Below are 12,959 nucleotides of genomic sequence, written 5' to 3' on the forward strand. Positions count from 1 at the left end.
CTCAAAACCTCAAAAATATTGGTGGGTGGGGATGGTCATGAGTACAAAATTTTATTGGCTCATTTTAGACCTATTCCTATGTTTAGAGTTTAGATTCAATTTATTGAGATTTAGTAGATTCGGATTTGATTTTGTGTCTAAAAAATATAAGCGAGTTTGGGTTTAAGTTTGGGTCTAGGCCTATTCTTAATTGTTTTTCAAATTATAGAATAGGCCGAGAGAAGGGGAGAATTAGGTGAGATTTGATCCATGACCTTATCTAACAAAGGCGTTTGTTGTGATGGTGGTCAGCAGCTAGCAACACACAATAACAGAATAAGCAAGAAAAAGAGAATTAGAGTCAAAATCAAGAAGAATTAGAAGAGCAGAAGGTGGAATGCTTGTATTATTCAATATAGAGAGCAAAGTACTCCCTCGAGCTCTTCAAGTGGCTCGATAACTCCCACGGTACAAGACCAATTTAGTACTACAAGCATAATCAAATCTATCCTCCCTTCCCTCTGTATATAGCAAGTACTACCTTCTAGAATATAAAATACTACAGCTCAACAAATATTATAACAAACTAACAAACAACATCTTTTTGTAAAACCACCACAGTGAATGCATTACTGTTTGTTATTTTGGATTTCTTCCTTTCCTTGAGTATGTGTGTTTAATGATGGGCTTGGGCCTCTCGTCCATGACAATACCCGCCCTAACGAGAGACACCTTGTCCTCAAGGTCAAATGCAGGAAATAGTTTGGCTATGTTCCCATATAATTCCCAAGTAGCATCTGAAATAGGAAGACCTTGCCATTGTATCAACACTTAAACAGTGGACAGTGGTTGATCAGGATCTTTGTGTATTCCCAGAACATTCGCAGGTTTTACCATCAGTTCTAAAGTAGACGACAGTTGGGGTGGTAGGGGGGTTGAATTGAAGGAAGCCCCATGAGCCAACTTCAGTTGTGAGACATAGAAAACATGATGAATTTTGCTCCCGGCGGGTAAGAGCAATTTGTAAGCAACATCCCCTACTTTAGCTTCCACCTCATATGGCCCACAGAATCGTGCTGAAAGCTTGTCACACGGTGGACGAGCGAGAGATTGTTGCCGGTAAGGTTGAAGTTTCAAGTACACCAAATCATCCACCTCAAAGGACACATTTCGGCGTTTCATATTTGCTCATTTTTGCATATGATGTTGAGCACGAATTAAGTAATAATGTAAATCATCCACAATAGCATCACGTTCCCGTAAGAGTTGCTCCAAACTATCCACCACTGTTGTGTTATTCCTAGCACGAATCAAAGAGGGGGGAGACCTGTAACCGCCTCGAATTATGAAGGCAAACACTAACTGGAATTTACTATTAATCAAGCGGAAGCTTAATTTTGGAAACACAATTAAAAATTTACTTAAAAGTGAAACCAATGCAATATAACAAAAGTTTTAACTGTCCAAAATAAAGGAAAATTACAACCAAATCGAAATAAGTCCAAATCTAAACAACTAAACTAATAGTCTCTCAGATACAATAAAGAGATCTAAACAAAAGGGGAGTCATACTCCAACTCGGGTTCATCTTCCACTCGCATATCCATTCTCCGTCGAGGTGCCATAGGGGTTTGCTCTAAAAACAAAACAATTGGAAAAACATACAAAGCATAGTATCGGCAAAAAGGCTGAGTATAAACACACTAGTTTTCGTCAAACAAGTTATTAAAATCTTTTTGATTTGAGTAAATTCATTTTGAAATATGCTTTTTCATTTAATAAATCATATTATCATTCAAACCCAGTTCAATGGTTCTATAGTCATTTCAAATTCTCATTTTTCATCATAAATCATAAGATCTTAATGGATCCAAATCAATTTCAAACTCATATCATAAGTTTGCACGGGTACTCTGTGAGTCATCCTGTGACTCATTTGGTAGTCGGTCTGGGTCTGAGTCTGGGTCTGGGTTTGAGTCTGCATCTTAGGACCCGGACCTGGACTCGTCAAATATTTTTTGGATTCAGATCCGACCCGGATCCGATGGGTCTCAAAAATTAAGACCCAGACCCTTAAAAAAGAGGCGGGCCCGGAACGGGTCCAACAGGGTCCTAGATCGATGATCATCCCTATGTGTTTTTAATGATGGGCTTGGGCCTCTCATCCATGACAGCGTTACTTGCTCCAACTCAAACAAGATGTACTCAACCCATTTATTGTTTATAACCTTTTTTGTAAGTCAAGTATAATTAGTAAAGAATAATATGCGAATTGATTTTCAACAAGTCGGTTTACTTAGAAATAAATAATAGGTGAGTTTATTTTTAGTAGATCGAGCAAACGTTTATTTATTATTGATAATTTTACCTAAAGCTTAACATAGATGAGAATTATGGGTTGCCTAGTGATTGAGGCCTTTCCTTTCACCCTCACGACAAAGGCTTGATTCTCACCACATATAGTGATCGTTAATTATCTCTCTTCTTTGCATGTAGATATTCTCTAGTCCAAATTCCAAAATCAAAAAGGTTAACATATCAACCTCTATTTTTAATTGCTATACTTTTCTGTTTTTCTTTTATGTGAAAGCGTTTTAAGAGAAGTATAGCTATTGCAAAATAAGGATTGAATTAACGTTTATGAAATACTCTCTCTGTCCCTCTTAATTTGAATCTCTTTCCATTTTAGTTTATCCCACTTATTTTGCACCCTTTTCTTTTGTGGCAATGACCCCGCTTTTTTTCTTTAAATCTCTCATCTACAAACTTATTTTATCTCTTCATCTTAACCACTCATTTCTACCATCCACTTGCTTTTTTGTCTTAGTCTTTAATTCAATTTTACTTTTCACTAAATTTGACCCAAAATAATTTGGGTGCATTTTCATAAGAATGAAGGGAATAATGAGACTTTAAATAGAGAAAAAGAACATCTTAAAAGAGAACTAGTAAAAATTATTTTTTTTATATTTATAAAACTTAAAGAGGAGTTCATTAAAAAGTGGGCCTTGAGCAATAGGTGCACCTAGTCGGCTGTAATTAATAAGGGTATGAGGGGGAAAATTGAATTGGCTAGGTAGATCCTCTAGAAGGTCTAATAAAACACATGGGCCTAATTCATCCTATGTTTCAAGGGGTTATCCGTTAGACAAAGGTTGACTTCATATTCAAATATAAAATTAAGGGTCAATCGTTTATCTAAATAAGTGTTTGAGGAATACGTTTAGAAGTTCAAAGGATTTTTGACTTTTCACAATTTGAAAGAGAAAATAAAAACTATCTACGTACTCTTAGTGTAATCAAGCAAACTAACTTATTGATCCTCAAATCATAAAATCATTCTACTACAAAACACCTCACATCCAAGAAACAGTCATGTTGACGCACACAGATGACAGATTCCTTTCTTATTCCTCCCCCCAACTAGGTTTGTTCACTCTTCCTCTGACACTCATATACAGCAAACAACTACTGTTCTTCACTTAAATAGGCAATTAGATCTGACCTACAAACAACAATATCAAACATTTAAATTCCTTGAGAATGAAAACACAAAAATAACAGATGATCCAATTCCATGGAAGCAAATAGAAATCAAGAGTATTGGAACGAAATATAAAGCTCATAGATCAAAAGAATTAAACAATTTAAAAAATGATTTACATTGTCAAAGGAAAAGAAGCTTTAAAAATTGACTACAATCCAATGTATCAATTCTACTCTAGAAGATCAATGATTATTAAAATATTTTTGGACAATAATTTACCACTTTCTTTTAATCTCGTTCATGTACCTTAATTATCTTTTACTTTCATCCACATAATATATTCTCTTTTTCATTTATTACTAAAATATCCATATTTTTCATTAAAAAAAATACTCAATTTTTCTTTAATAGTAATTCAAGAAGTACTTATCGATCCACACGTTGGTTGTAGGACATTCCCAAGTAACTTGCGCCGCTAATAGGTTTGTCACCTAGACAATCATAACAATAATCAAAGTCAGCATCCAAAAATATTCTTAAGGGGGGCCGAATCACTGAACATCAAGCAATTAGAGGAGGAATCAGAAATGAACACAGACAAAAAAATTTCCTCACCAAGGTTTAGTGGTCTCCAGTCAGCAAGCAAATAAACATAAATTAGAAATGCCACATGATTTTATTGGTGTGCCAAGTAAGCATGTCACCCATTTTGGGATTCAGAGTAACATTCCACCACCTGAGGAAAATAATATAAACTTTTCTACATTTCTAAAGTAATGTCACTTCATCATGGTAACAGATACCCTGCAAACAAAGCATTACATAATTTTTCATCCATAACAAATGCTTCTGAGATACTATCTTTCCTCTGCAAGCTTTTCTTTTCCTTCCTATAGTGCTTTGCCTCATCGACTCTACCGGACATTTCTAGACCTCTTATGATCATATCGTATGTCCCTAAAGTACCCGGAATTCCTCTTATTTTCATGGACTTGAACGTTTCGATTCCTTTATCAGGATCTCCAGCCGAGAAACAGGCACTAATTAAAGCAGTATATAACGTAGTGGTCTTCTTCTCTTCAGAAAACAAACTGAATATTTTTACAGCAATGTCAAGTTGTCTGGCTTGCCCGAGCCTATAAATTAAAAGGGGTGCAAATTCTGGTTCCGGAAACAAATCTAATTTAATCATTTGCTCAAAGAGCAGAAAAATCTTTGACAAATCTTTCATTCTAAGAACAACTCCAATTAATGATAGAAATGATTCTTTTTCAATGCGAATTCCCATTTTATTACAATACTCTAAGACCAAAAAAGCTGCTTGTATCCTGCCTGAAGAGCAATTCAATGTAATGATTTTAGAAGCAAGATCAGGGGCTAATAACAAATTCTGTTGTATCATTCCAGCAATTAGGCGATCAAAGGCGGCAAAGTTTTTCTTTTTTAGAAATGATATCAGAAGGCCCCCATCTATGTTTTTGTTCATATCATATGTAGTTTCTGTTGATCCCATGGGTTCAGCGTTATCATAGTTAACAGAGATATGGGGATTAACTAGGCGAAGAAGGAAGTCAGTCTCACCAGCCATTTTTAGAGTTTCATATGCCTGAAGATATATAGGATAGCGAAGAACAAGCGAATTATCTTTCATGTAATAAAGAATTTGTATAATTGCCCATGCTTCCCCTGCTTTGCTACATTGCTCTACCAAAATATTGCACGTAGCCTTGTCAGGTTGCACCCCAGTCTCTTGCATTTTCTTGAACACTTCTAGAGCTGATTTGCATTTTCCTGAAACAGCTCGTAGATTAAATTTTCCACCAACATTTTAAGGTCTATCAAAATGTCGATAAAAACCCACAGAGATCACATAAAGCCACCCATTGAAAAAAGTATCTCAATCACCCCGATATCAAGGAGAATAACAAAGTGAAAAAAAAAAAAAAAAAAAAAAAAAAAAAAAAAACTTTAAAGCCAAGAACTGTTCCTCATCGTTGTGAAAACTTGGTTTTGTTATATTTATTTTCTTTTCTTTCTGTTCTTTTGGAAATTATAAACAAGCACCGTGATACTGGAAAAAGTAGCTTCTAGTTTTAAAGGTCATATGTCTGAAGCAACATGATTATTATAAGTATGACTTGTTAAGTTCATAATACATCAACATTTCCATTCTACTGGTTTCAAAACTGACATAGTACTAGTATCATAACCAAATTCTACTTGAAAATTGATTTTTCAAAATTTTAAGCATCATCCATAAACTTTATAAGAAGGCCACCACAACAGCAACGATACCAAAAACTTAACTGCAAACAAACACGTTGGCCACATGAACCAAGATTTCAACTTCTGTGGTTGTTCACAAAAATTCCCCTCTTCCATACACTTTTATTGACTACCATCACCGAGAATGTATATCAAACAATGGTCGTAAAACCTACATCCCCAGGAATATGACAGAAATGGCAATTACTCGGTAAACAGACAACTTTAAGGAAAGAATAATGGAAGCAGAAAAACTTCCTCAAACAAGAGCTATAGGGTATGGCCTGAATTCCCATGATGCCTTTATGGTAGAGCCATTTGAATCCAAAACAGCAATGTAATTTCTAAATTTTTCAATCATTGCTTTATCAATTTCAGGATTCTTAATATCTGGAGATTACAAGTCTAAAGCACCACTTGATTCAAAATTTAAATCCATAAATATTATCTTCTAGCTTTTAGGATAGAACTGACCTGTCCGACCTCATTTAATGTTTGAGAAGCTTGGTGAAATTTTTTTCCTAATTACAATACTTCCTCATAATAACATACCTTGTGTTAGATAAGAGATAATAACCAAGGGCAAGGATGTATACACATCCAAAATATTAAAGGGTCAAACTTCATCCTGCTAGCAGAGTCTTTGAGCATTGGAGAGTAAATTTTTGAAAAAGTGAGGACCATAGTGTCCATGGAAGTAAGCACTCTGAGTATGCTAGCCAACGATTAAAAAATAAACACAGCAAGAAGCATAATACTGAGCAACTAACAGAGAAGTAAAAACAAGTGCTAAGCTCACCAAAACGGATAAGATGATCCATCAAGATTGTGTAAGTGTGGCAGGTGGGTTTAAGGCCAGATTGAAGCATCTCCTTGTAAATCTCAGTAGCCTCCTCTACTCGGTTATTATCAAATAAAACTTTCATGTAAGCTGTATAAGAAACAACAGTTGGATGACAACATTTGAATCTCATCTCCTTCCATATCCTCACCGCTCCTTCAAAGTCACCGCTGTTTGAAAGCCAATGCAGCATCGATGTGTAAGCAAAGGCATCAATCTTAATCCCTTTCTCCAGCATGAGCTGGAAAACATACTTCATCGAATTTATTCTCCGTGCCTCTCCAAATATATCCAACATTGTTGTGTATGTAAACTGGTCATGCTTAAAACCCTTCTGTTTTGAAGTCCAATTGAAGAACAACCAGGCCTTCTCCATTGGTGGGTGGGTTTTCAAAACTTGATTGACTGTAAAGGAATCCCATTTGATATGTAGCCTATGTAGTTGGGCTTGAGCAGAATCCCATGAGTTATACCTCAAAATGTTTGAAATCTCTCTAACAACATCTCTCATGTATACTTTTCGGTCTACATTTTTCTTCTCCACTTGTTTGTTTGTTCTGTTCACGCCTCCATAAGGCACCTCCGAGGGATATCTATAATTACGTTGTGGAAGGGAGTGATCATTTCTGATAAATATTACCAAGCTCCATAAATGGCAATCACCATAAAAAGACTTGCCCAAAATAAATTTCCTTGCAATTCCTCCATAAGCATAGTGTAGATTCATCAATGACAAGTAACCTTTCCAACCAAGGGTTCATATCTATATAAGTACTGAAAAAACTAAGCCTCACATTATCCTACACAAAACAAAACACAATGAAACAAAATTTATCATAAGGAATGCATGAGGGGTTTAAGCGGCAAGTTATGGGTTTGGTACCATCCTCAAACCTTGCCAAAGAAAGTGTTTTAATTCTTGAAACACTCGAGTATTGAGCTTTGACCGAAACTATTTAGTTGAACGACAACTTACAGTTCAGTTCCCCATTTCATGACTGTTCAAAGTTCTAAAACAAGAGGTAAATAAAGAAACACAAAAATTTCTTGAGGTCCCAGGCCCATGAGAAACCCGTTGCTGTTATAGGCACCTAGTCGTACAAAATTCAATATTTACTTATTGTGATCGGCAAAAATGACGTTTTTAATTAGCAACTACACGTCTACACCACAAATTTGATGAATTTACAATAACAAATCAATAAACTAAAGAAAAGTGATATGTATTATTTTATACACTTATTACTCATTAGTCATATTTTGAGTTGCATTTGGGTAGAGTGTTTGGCAATTCAAAGTTGTATTTTACAAGTCTTGTATCACTTGGGTCAGTTAAGTGATTGCATGCAATTTGTGGACAATATGGTTCTGATGGGACTTTGAATGAAGATACCAATCTACCAATGTTGATGACTCCAATATCTCGTCCTCCCTATGTGAAGGATCTCAAATTTGGACAGTAGGGTGAAAACACAACAAACAAACAAACAAACAAACAAATTGATTATATGATATTGCCGAAATCTCAGCCTTTAGTTCTAGGCTTCAATGTCACATATATCCACGAAAAAACTCAAACACATGGCTTTTTGGTTTTCAACATCTCAAACATTAATCCAAAATATAATTCCCTTTTTCAATGGAGAGAATTATGATTTTTGGAGTGACAAAATGAAAACTGGTCTAAGAGCCAGAGATTTGTTGGAAATACTGGAAAGTGGTAGGTTTAGCAGATCCTTCAAAATGTGACTAATAAGTAATACCATTTTTTTTCAAGAATATTTACTGCAGGTTCATCCAAAGAACCATTTGTAGAAAGAGTTTCAATGAAATGAAAATTTGTGCAAGAATGACGGAAATGAGAAAATCGATGAGATCAACAAAATCTTGATAAACAATATGCTTTATCTTATTGCCAAGATATTACGTTTGCGGCAAGTTACTTATCAAGATTTATGCAAAGTCCTAGCCAACTTCACTTAGGATAAGCAAAGAAACTCCTAAAATATAGGAAAGAAATATTAGGCTATGATTTTAGTTCCAAATTAAAGTCATCCTCACCTCGTAGGGAAGTTCCAAATCAAACAATCCACAACATCCCCAATCATTGGTTGCGGATTCGGAACAAGGGAGAGGCATTTGCCTTATTCCTAGATCCCTTGGCCCTTAGGACTTGGCCTTTTGGAGAGGTTGAAAATGTCACCTCCTGACCATCTGGGTTTTAGCTCTCAGTTGGCTTACCCATTCGTGGTTTTTTGTCGATTAGGGTCACTGATCGACCCGGTGCACAATCTAGAAGACTAGTGGCCGCAGGTTCTACCCATACCAAAAAAACTATGAACTTATTTGATTTTATAATTTTAATTAGAAATGCCGAGTGCTTAATTAATTTCTTGTACTTGCAAGCATACTAGTATGTGGATCATATGCGCATATTGCTGTGATATATTAGTTAAAAGGGTATATTGGGTATTTTGGTATTAGATAGTTAGTTAAGAAAAGAAAAAACTGGTTTAATATAAATAAGAAAAGTGAGTAGCAAAACATTTGTTGATTTTTGTATTGACATTTAGTAGGTTTAATGCTCATGTTTTAGGAGAGTTACAATTTATTGTAATCTTGAATTAAAGAAATACATATCCATTTACATTCTCTCTTAAATCACTCATTAATCACAGTTCTTGTCATTTTAATATTGTTTAGCTTATGAACTAATAGTCTGGAACAATGACTATCTAGTCTATTACGACAAGTATCAGAGTTGATTAGTCCTCGAAGATGCAACAGAGAGGACAAAGACAAACGAAAGAAATGGAGAAAAGAGGGAAAAGACAAAAAAAAAAAAAAAAAGGAAAAGTACCTAGTGTTTGGCGAAATGTGGTGACCATAGAAGTGGAGCATGTGCTCGACACAATAGATGGCCTTGTGAGCTGTGATTCCAGGGTGGACTTAGAAAATTCATTGGGTTCAGGGTTGAGCAAAATAGTCAACATGTGATTTGAAAAGTTAACCCAAGGTGTGCCTGGGTGTGAGGCGCTAAAAGACAATCAAACACCTCCTTGTGTCTAAGCACAACACTATACAAGATGCTCTTCAAAGACGCACCTTTTTGGTGCCTGCATGCCTTTTGCACTTCGTGTATGCCAGATGTGATTTTTGATAAATAGCATGTCTTTGCTTAATACTACTATTACTTAAATAACCCTGAATTCTTAGTTGTTTATTGAATGGAAAGCAAAATATACCCCACTTTCTTGCCTTAAAGCTATCAAGGAGTGATAAACAAAAGAGTAAAAGTCGGTGCTTTACCTTCAAGTGTCGCCATCTTCGACGTTCTTACCGCCCATGTAATGTCTCCTCCCTTCTTTTTTTCTTCTTTCTTGCTTTCTCTCTCTTTTTGGTTTCGTTCTTTCGATCTCTCCCCTCTATTCCCTCTCCCCTTTGTTTTGATTTATTTTATAAAAGAGTAAACGTTGTTCCTTTGTTAAATATCTATTGTAGCTTATTCTTTTATTTTTTAAAATTTGTTTCAGCGGATACTGAATAGGAAGAAGAGGATATTAGTAATGATGAGAACTATACAAGAGACGATGAAGACGCTTATAAGGACAATGATTCTCATTTAGATTTTTAGTGTTTGTTTAAGTGTGCCACAAAGCATTTCAAGTATCAAGAACCAATGTTTACTTTCTTTAGCTTTGTATTTGTTTTAGGTTTTATTTCTTTTGTTAACTCGAGACTATGTTATCTCATATGACTTTATGTGATAAATTAGTGTTTATCTTACTTATATGCTATTATAATATGAATTTCATGTTGTTTTATGCATTAAATATGTTATAAAATTTTTTGGAGCTTTTTAGTGAAACTGTGTGTCTCGCATCAAAAAGTTCGTACCTTATCCTAAGCTTGGGAAAAAGGACCTTTTGGATCACCCCAACAAGATTATCTCCTAAGTCCTAATATGTATGCTCTAAGTAACTCAGTGGCTCAATGGACAATCCTTAACTGAAGCGGAAGGAAACATCATCCCAACAACGATAAGAGCAATTCACCTGTGGACTGCTGCCCACTTCCCTACCTCAATGCACCACCACAAATTGCTTCCCTTTGCCCCTTCACTAACTCCCTAACACCACATAAATGGGTTTTGCAGGTTAAGAAACAGCAACCAATAATACCCAATGAAAAAACTAATACCAAAGTCGAACCCCTGAATACAATTATCAAAGTCTAACAAGTAAACAATGGAGACTGGAGAGAATAAAATTGAGCCCAACTAATATAATTTTTTTATTCATTATTACACTTCCAAACTCTACTTGTACGTTTTGAGAAAAAAACAAAAAAAAAAAAAAAAAAAAAAGCATTCTCTTGTTTTCTCTTCATTATTTAGATAATTCTTACAAGAACATCAACAAACACCTTCACAAACCCATTACTGTTACATTCACAATCACAAAGCACAAATTTATTAATAGATAAAATCAAAATACTTTACCCTTAAACACATTTGCAATCATAAATCAATCCATACCTGAAATTGAATTGAAGTTTCAACTTTTAAATCAAGAAACCCTAATTTTTGGGATCTTAAAATCATACCTGAAATTGAAAGAAGGTGGTGGCCTGGTGGAGGTCGCGTTGGTCGGTGGTGGGGAACACGGCTCGGGAACGGCAGCACCAAGCCACTCTCCAGGCTCAAGCGAGTTGATTGTAGGATTGTAGCTTGTAGGCCTTCTCAGCGGCGACTATGTTAGAAAAATAAGCTAAAAAATTTAAATAATTTTGAAAAATCTAAATATGATACTTTAGTAAATGTTTAAAACAAACTATGCTAAGAAAAAGCAAGAATATACTATAAAGTTGTAAAAAAGTGTTATTTATCAACATAATGCTTATAAATATTCTAGCTTACATAGAAAGAAAACATACGCAAAGAACACAAAAAATGGGTTAAGCCACGTAAAGGCTATACCACAACATTAAAATATCATTGTTTGAGATTTATGAGAGATAGGTGAGATATGAGCTCAAATAAAAGTATAAGTGAAAAGTGTATAGATGAGGAATAAATGTCCCATCAAAAATATTGTTGTACAATTTATGATATAATTAAATATTTGTATTCAATAAATATAATACAATATATATTTTAGTCTAACTACAAATTTCGCTTGCGCCCAAAAACTTCTATCAAGTTAAGCGAGTCGATTCAAGCCAATACTCCACTCTCCAGCGACTGAAATTGTGGAAGCTTGGAAGATGGACGGATGCCGATGGGGTATATATGGACCAGCAAGCTAGTACCAGCGAGCAAGAGGGTTGAATTGGGTTTTGTAGTTTTCAGACTTTTGTCAGCAACAGCATGTTGTTTTTTAAAATTAAAAAGGAGGGGAGACAAAGCACGACTTTTCTTTTCCTTTTTTTTTCTTTAGGCACGTGCCTGCATGCATGCAGAGGTGTTCATTCGGGTTATCGGGTCGGTTTCGGACGGGTGTCATTCGATTCGGATGTATTTCAGATGCGTGTTGCGATGGGTCATACTCGGGTCGGGTCGATTAGTCATGGTTCGGTTGAAGATCAGTTATTCGAACTATCGGGTTAGTATCAGGTCGGTGTCGGTTAAAGTTCGTGTCGAGTTTCAATCGGTCTCGGGTTGTCATCGGTTAATAATTGGTTCGGTTATACCAGGTACAGATCGGGGTCGGGTATTTTTCAAGTAGAATTCGGCTACGAATTGCGAATTACTAATTACTATTGATCGAATCAGTATCAGATTAAGTTGTTAGTCATTTTTTTAATTGATGATAAGGTTCCTTTACTTAAAGAAAAATAGTGAAAATGCAAATCAATTAGTGATCATTATATTGTTACTTTTACTTGTTTGACCGAAAATTAAAATTATGAAGTTCTATCAATTTTCATCTAATTCGATTAAAAGTAGTTAAATAAACATTGACCGTTGATTATTAACTTTAAATATATGAAAACATATATTTATAAAATTTATTTTATTAAAATATTTATGACTATTAGAATAACTAACAGATGATTGATATGAGTTAATCATACTTTTATGTAAAAAATATTGGTTCGGGTTTATAGCAATTCGATTTAAACTTCGTTCGGGTTAAGTCGGTTTTAGCCTGATCGAGTTCGGTTTTGAGCATGATTCGAGTCGGATATGACTGGGGTCAGTCATTATTAGGTTCGGGTAATCTCGGTTAACAGTTATGTGTCGGTTAGAAAAATCGGTTACAGCTCAGGTTCAGTTTTCCCATTTTCGGTTATCAACCGGTTCATATATAGCTTCGAGTCGGGTAATGTCGGTTCGATAAACCTAAAAAAGAAACACATTTTCAGGTCAGTTTACTTTTGATTTCA

General features: G+C 35.1%; 1 protein-coding gene across 2 annotated transcripts; it reads right to left on the minus strand.

The window, feature by feature from the left end:
• Window positions 1-225: 225 nt before the first annotated feature.
• LOC130807859 (pentatricopeptide repeat-containing protein At2g01390) lies at window positions 226-11,477 on the minus strand. 2 transcript variants are annotated; one of them, XR_009040670.1, is made up of 4 exons: window positions 11,178-11,477; window positions 6,531-7,372; window positions 4,082-5,257; window positions 230-3,957 (listed from the first exon to the last, which is right to left on the minus strand). XR_009040670.1 is itself a non-coding variant. In XM_057673232.1 (3 exons), exons 2-3 carry the CDS (start codon window positions 7,297-7,299, stop codon window positions 4,254-4,256), a joined length of 1,773 nt encoding a protein of 590 aa, XP_057529215.1. In that variant the 5' UTR covers window positions 7,300-7,372; window positions 11,178-11,477; the 3' UTR covers window positions 226-4,253. The 2 variants fall into 2 exon arrangements, 1 of the variants encoding a protein (XP_057529215.1); XM_057673232.1 differs by having other exon boundaries at window positions 226-5,257.
• Window positions 11,478-12,959: the final 1,482 nt, after the last annotated feature.

This window comes from Amaranthus tricolor, chromosome 3 (genome assembly GCF_026212465.1).
Source record: "Amaranthus tricolor cultivar Red isolate AtriRed21 chromosome 3, ASM2621246v1, whole genome shotgun sequence".
Classification (NCBI taxonomy): domain Eukaryota; kingdom Viridiplantae; phylum Streptophyta; class Magnoliopsida; order Caryophyllales; family Amaranthaceae; genus Amaranthus; species Amaranthus tricolor.